The 7,173-nt window shown below is 40.0% G+C and overlaps 1 protein-coding gene across 3 annotated transcripts in view; it reads right to left on the minus strand.

Moving 5' to 3' along the window:
• The window catches only part of adamts18 (ADAM metallopeptidase with thrombospondin type 1 motif, 18), a 55,673-nt gene that overhangs the window by 20,909 nt on the left and 27,591 nt on the right, over nucleotides 1–7,173 (minus strand). For all 3 annotated transcript variants that reach the window (XM_004539801.5, XM_004539800.5, XM_004539803.5), the window contains 3 exons: nucleotides 1,771–1,943; nucleotides 807–937; nucleotides 186–309 (listed from right to left, as the gene is read on the minus strand). In XM_004539801.5, the coding sequence (XP_004539858.2) occupies nucleotides 186–309; nucleotides 807–937; nucleotides 1,771–1,943 (428 nt within the window). The remainder of the gene's footprint in view (nucleotides 1–185; nucleotides 310–806; nucleotides 938–1,770; nucleotides 1,944–7,173) is intronic.

Here is a 7,173-nt window from a genome sequence, read left to right on the forward strand (position 1 = left end):
GGCTTAACCTCTTCTGAGGTGAGTCAGTTCATTATCCAGTGGAATTATGTGCATGTGTCTGTCTGTGGATTTAATTTTTTATCCTTGTTTCTTTGGTTAAGTCTTCTTTTGTATTGTAAAAATACTCAGTGTACGCCACCTAACATGTTCAGACACACTATTAACAAGGACAAACACAATCTTACCGTTAGCCCGGTGTTGCAGAGTGTACCGGCCTTTGAAGAACTTGCAAGTGGAGTTGTCTCCCTTACAAACTCCACAGGCATCCAGAGAGGCCTTAGAGCTAAGAACTTGGTCACAACCTACAGCCTAAACACACACACAAATGCATGTTTGCCATCAGTGTGAATGGAGCAAAATGAGCATGATAAGCTTGTTTCTTGAAGTGCATGTGTCAATAAAATAAACTCTCCAACTATCAACAAATCTATGCATCAAAGGGTGATAACTCAAGAAGAAAGACTACAAGATGAATATCACCTTGACTAGAGAAGCAGCGTTACTCTGAGGTGACAACAATTTTAAAACGCTTTCATAAAGAGCTCATAAATAAAGGAAAACAGAGAATACATTAAAATAGTGCAAAAGTGTCTTCCCAGTGCTAAGTAAGCCAAAGAAATTACTCCAAAAGATTTTTTTACCCTTTTTCCATTTACTCAATGCATTTGATGCAACTGCACATACTGATTATCTACAGACAACTGCACTGTCTTTTGATTCTGACACTAACTGTGCCTCTCATACAACCACTAGACAACAGAAAACATTCACTTTTGGAGTACAGTGAATCCACAGAGCTGATATACCTCACACACTCCATCAATGCAGACATCTTCTTTGTGGTCAGAGCAGGAAGTGCCATCTTTAACTTTGCTGGACATAGCAAAGAAGAAGTCATAGTCTTCTGCAATGCAGTACAGCTTGCAGATGTCTTCATCTGCACAGAGGAGAGGAAGAGAGGTATCATTAAGAATGATGGCATCACCTGTAAAATGCACAAACTGTTCTTCAAGTTTTATTGTCTGGTCAGTTTACAGCTGCAGAGGCTACTGACTCTGCAGGTATGCACTAAGACTGAAACACAAAAGACAGCAACTACGAATGCACCCAGGGGTATTCATATGGGGCTACAGGTTTATTTTGTAGTTCAGATCAGTTATCACAGACAAGTCTCTACAGCCGTCTTTGATTAAAATAAATGACGATGAAGGTGACTTGGCCCAAGGTCCCAGAAGGCAGTTCAGAATCTGTTCCTCTCTAGATCACCCCCCATTCATCTCCAGCTTAAACAGGCCTGGGACGACAGCCAAACACACGGCTCTCCTTCACTGCACTCTCTTTCCCTTGCTCTGTGTAACAAAGCTGGCCCGCAGGCTTCCTTTTTAAATCTATTCTCGGTGTGTCAGAGGGTGCAGGTGGCTACATGTCTTCCATGCACATTACACACAGTGATAGTTTCCTTCAGCTTATTGGCCCTAATCATTGCAGCAGTAAATAGAGGTTGGCATTACAGAAACTCTTTTTAAAAGAGTTTTGGGGAAGCAGAGCGGGTGCAGAATATAAAAGATCTAGAGAATTAAGACAAGCAAACCTGCCCTGAACAATCTGCAATTCTCTGTATATTTAAAAGCTCTGTGGCCTTTAGCCAATGAATATAATGTGCCAAGAATACAGTAAATCACTGTATTTACTCATAATCCACAAGATCTACTGTGTATTTTGTATTTTGTGTCATTTACTTGTGGGGATTGTAAGTAACTGACCACCTACCATCCACTTTGGTGTAGGGTTTCCACTTATAATACCAGCCCCTGAAGGGCTTGCTGTTGTACTCAGCGCACTGTTGGGCACGGAAATCCACAGCATTGGGAGGGCATGGACGAATATTACACAGCTGGTTGAGACGGCTGGGGCCTGAGCAAAACTTGCCATTGTTCTGTGGCCTGGGTAGAAGACGAGATAAGACAGAGAAAAGGGAGAGGAATTACAGGGAAGGTAGATTTGTTTAAGTGCTACAGGACCTTTGGCAATATATCAACAGCACTAACGTGCCAGAGCAGTTCACGGGAGAGACAGCTGGTCAGTGGAAAAGATCCACCCAACTTTTTTCTTTTCAACACTTCTAGTTCTCGTTCTATTCATATAACTTTTTCAATGAAATCCCTGTACACCTGTGAGAAAGCTGTAAAAGCCATCTTGCAGAAGCAATAATGATTAACATGCAAATGGAGTACATAAAAAAGTCTGTACATTTAAAAGTAAAAGACTATACAATAAATGAATGGTCATTTCTTGTAGTCGAGGAGTTGGATGGGAGATAAATGGTCAGGTGTAAACACCTTAGCTACTTTAACAAAGGCCAAATTCTGATCGTCAGATGTCCATCAGAATATTCCTGGAAGTATTTGGCACAAACCATGAACCAGGGAAAGGGTGTTGTCCTGGAACAGGTCTGGTACATTGTGACTTCGACTTGCAACTGATAGTATTTCAAGGATCTCTTATTAATGTCTTATTAGGGTCTAGCTGAATAATTTAGGGTGCCTTACATGGTATACTGGTATAATAGATAGCACAATATAAAGATACTGTTAACAGCCCTATGTGGTTTTAAATTGGCCGTAGGTGTGAATAGTTGCCTGTCTCTCTGCTTTAGCCCTGGAATAGACCAGTGGGTTTCTCACAGTGAAACCTGCCTCTCATCCACTGTCAGCTGCAATAAGCTCAAGTCCCCGTGACCATGGGTGGGAAAGTAGTTAATAAAATAGTTGGCTGGATGGACCTTCGGAAATCTTGCAGAGTCCTCGACTCAAATGTATCCAAGCTGTTTGGCAGGACGTGAAGGACCAGCAGCACATTAGGCAAAAGTTTTTGTTGCTCAGCATATACCTCAACATATATCACACAATACACATATCTGTCTATTTTAATGTGTGTATTTAAAATATTTTAAAAAGTGTAACATTTATTTATCTTTGAAAAACATCAAGCTAGATATTTACCCATTCTAAATGGTAAATTTCACCAACTGGCTGCTGCCTGCAGCTTCAAGTTTATATCATCAAAAACATGCAGATTTTGTCAGTGATCTCTCTCAGCAAACGGTCAAAAATTCATACTAGCCCATAAAACTCGTCCTTTAAGCTTTGGAAGTTATTTATCCAAGTACTGAATCATTTAACTGAATAAAGTGGGATTTTTAACGCTACTTCATCACATCATAAGTCACATGCTTACAAGCTATGCTGAATCAACTATTTATATACCACATGAATAAAATCAACAGCTGATAAAAAGGAAGTGGCGCTTTAATGTGTCACCAAAATGATCAAACCAGTCACCACTTATTAGAAAACACAACCAGACTCTTGACATTAAGTGAACATCAAGATGCCATGTCAGACTTCCCAGGCTCTCTAAACCCATGCCAGGCATTCCAACACAACCACCAACAGAGAAAATTGAGTTTAGCTGTTTACAGAAGTGCGCACGCAGACACACACATACATACAGAGACTGGAGAACCATGCTGATCAAACACGTCTAATAAAAACAGTTCACTAAGTGTGACAATATAATGAAACACTTTGGCAATGGAACACAAACAGTGCCTAATAGAAACAGTAAACACCACAGGAAAAACTAGATGTATATTTCTTTCGAGTTTTCTGCAGCAAATGAAAATGTCTGTGTATAATGGATGTCAGCAAACAAGACAAGCAGATATCTGTTCTGCCCTGGACTCAATCACAGAATGACTTAGCTGCCAAGACTGATGGAACTCCATTCAAGGTGTGCCTGTGTATATGTGTGAATTTGCTGTGTGCCAAGCATGCATCCCTTGGTGAGAGGGGGATTTGGCACAGGTTTTGCACTCCTGATCTTATTAAGACTTAGCAGCAGACAAATGCAGCCCATATGGTAATGTGCTTACGGCAGGCCAGCGGGGGTTTACGGTGTATACTCCATCAGTCAAGGTCTCATGATCTGAGAATCGCATAAGATGGGCTGTTTACTCGAGAAGGGAGTTGAATGCACTTCATAGACTTTGTACAAGTGGCCCCTAAGTTTCACAGCACTCTTTGTCTCTCTTCCTTTTCTCTTTATCATTCTTTCCTCTCCTATCTGGATGATCCAGTATCATTGCAACTGTAAATTTACTTCTAACAATAAGACAGAAACCAGATACAACAAGCCCCAATGCAGGGTCCTTATGACCCTGAAGGGTGTTTAAATGTCCCAGTAGCCTACTAAATCTGCCCAAAGACAGAAGCCGAAACCCCTGTAGTTCAGAGGTCACTATGTCTAGTCTTGTCATCTTTCTGAGTCAACTGCTCCCTCCCTGTCCCTCACAGGACTTCCCTTTCTGCAGTTCACATAAAAAATAGATCCACATTCTGCTGCTGTGACCCCTTTACAAGTCCACTGGGAGATTCCAACCAAACAATGGTCTAAGTACCATCATTCCCTAATCGTGTACCCTGTTGAAATGGGGTGTGCCAAAAAAATGCTCCTTATAAAACCAGGTCAAGATCATGAACCTAATCTCCCAGGCTTTTTGCTAAGGATTAGGATCTTTGATCTGGCAGGTGGTCTACAGGGAATGAAAGAGCAAGGACAGAGATGGAGTGAGGAAAAGAGGGAGGCAAGGGGAAAAGATTCATTTTCCATTTTGGAGCTACTCCTAGAAGGGAAGGCTTTAGTCGGCTGATCGGAAGCCTTGTACAAGCCTGAGCAAAACATACGTGCTTACCTTATAAAATGAATGAGTTTGTGCAGAATCAAATTATTTTAGGATCTGTTCCTGCTGACTGAGGATTCTGTAGCAAGGCAAAGGTTACAAGTGTCAGGGATATTTTCACAAGTTTTTAGTAGCACACCCCCAGACTATCCAGACGGTTCAGTTTAGGGGTAAAGATGATAACAGACACAGGCACTCCAATTCAGGCTAATCCTTCTCGTTCTGCCCAGATTAAGAGCAGAGGGGCCAAAATAATCACAGAGATTACTGGGGACAAACACACTCTGAATATCATGAGTCATGGAGTAAAATGTGACTCAGGGGTACACACTGCTGTTTGGATCAGGCTTGGGTCTGTCTGAATGGCTGAATTCTTTCAGCTGAGGATGGCGATGCATGTGAAACAGTGCTTTATACAGACAACCACAGCCTATTTACATTTAAGGAGTTCTGACAACTAATTGTGTTTATTCTGATAATGATATCATTACATTTCATTAATGGATTTAATGTTTAGCCTTCAACATCTTTCCATCCCCTCTCTGTTTGTCTGACCCCGTAACTCAACGGTTGGTAGCATCAATCCATTATTTTCAGCAGCTTCTCCTACAATGCTTTGCTTAGTTCTACAAGAATGATAAATGAACTTGGCAGATAACCTGACCCTTTTCGGTCTGCCAGTCATGGTGTATAATGTGTATCATATGAGAAGCAGCCTGTCTCTTTGATCCCTCGCAGGGATTAGGAGACGAGTCGGCTGTGATGGACAGAACAGACACATTGGTGACTGCCTGCTGTTAAGTAAGCAGTGATGAAGCCGGATGAGTAAATAAGACACTGTGTAACTCTGTGAATATCTTAATGGACTCCATAATAGAGTTGATATAATGAAATGGGTCAATGGAAAAAAATAAATAAATACATTTTTAAGGAATCATTTGAACACTCGGCTTAAAATTTGTGACATTTAAAATGAAGGCAAAAAAATGTAGTCAGATCGTTTTGATAGAACTGCAAAAATCAAAAATGCAACTTAAACTAGAAACTGATTGTGACAATGTAGTGGAAATCACTGTTTGCGGTTTACTCTGGAGATCATACTGCACAATGAGACATGCAGCACCGTACAGAAAGTTCAGTCCATTTCATTGATTCTTATTTATTATACATCAGCATCACAATACCAAAACAGGTACCATTTCTCCTTGCAGACAACTAGAAAAGTCTAATTGCATATTATTTCTATTTCCAAGTTTGGAAAAACATGATAACTTAATGCTGTTTAATGTGTACAGAGAAAAAGAATGAGACAATACAATGCATTTATCTGGCTTTGTGTGATTTCAGACACCAAACCACCTATTTCAAATGTTATCAGCTTATTAAATCACAATTGTTAACTGTAATCAGTTCTATAAATTCGAATTGTAAGTGCCTCTTTCTACTCACTAGGACTGCACAAGGTGCATATTACCTTACCCTGATTATAGAGGCCTCTTCTACCTTATCACACTGGTAACATTAAGCTTTGTAATGTAAGTAAAGGGTTGAAAGGTTGTATTTTAACATTAAATATGAGTTCTTCCTTACCCTAAACAAGTACTTTTGTTGCTGCTGTAAGTCAAATTAACTCCAATTACAGGTTCACATGCTACAGTGATATTAACTTGGTTTGTTTTTGTTTTTTCAAGTGAAATAGAAGTTGAAGTTGTGTGAATCCTAATACACAAGGGTAATAGCACTGGTTAGAGGGTGAAAATGTGTAACTTGAAAGGGTTTTATATTGCAACGGAAGGGCAGTTAGTTAGAAATACTTAGACTTATGGTAAGAAATACAAGTAGTGATACTATGTGTGACATAGTCCAAGTCTTATACAGAGGTGCACATAAGTGGTGCGCAGGTGCGTCCAGAAAATCTTATGAACGCAAACGCGTACATAAGATTTTCTGGAGGAGGACAGACATTTGTTTAGAACTCTTAAAGATGTCGAAGAAGCAAGCTCCTTTAAGCAAGTATTCTGGTGTTCCTCCACCTCCAAAGAAATGTCAGAAGGAGTCCGAACCGCAAAAGAAGCACGTATTCTCGGAAAAGTGGTTGCAGGAGGTGAGCTGGCTTCAAACAAATGATGAATGCACAGAGATGTGGTGCAGAATATGCAGTGAAAATCCCACTCTGGCAGACAAAAACAGTGCCTTTTATATGAATGCGAAATTCTTCGCGTCTTTTATTTTGACAGCGAATGCGCACCTGCAGACCACTTATGTGCACCCCTGTGTGTGTGTGTGTGTGTGTGTGTGTGTGTGTGTGTGTATGTGTGTGTGTATGTGTGTGTGTATATATATATATATATATATATATATATATATATATATATATATATATATATATATATATATATATATATATATATATATATAAGGGGTGCAACGAT

The sequence above is a fragment of the Maylandia zebra genome, linkage group LG1 (genome assembly GCF_041146795.1).
Source record: "Maylandia zebra isolate NMK-2024a linkage group LG1, Mzebra_GT3a, whole genome shotgun sequence".
Lineage (NCBI taxonomy): Eukaryota > Metazoa > Chordata > Actinopteri > Cichliformes > Cichlidae > Maylandia > Maylandia zebra.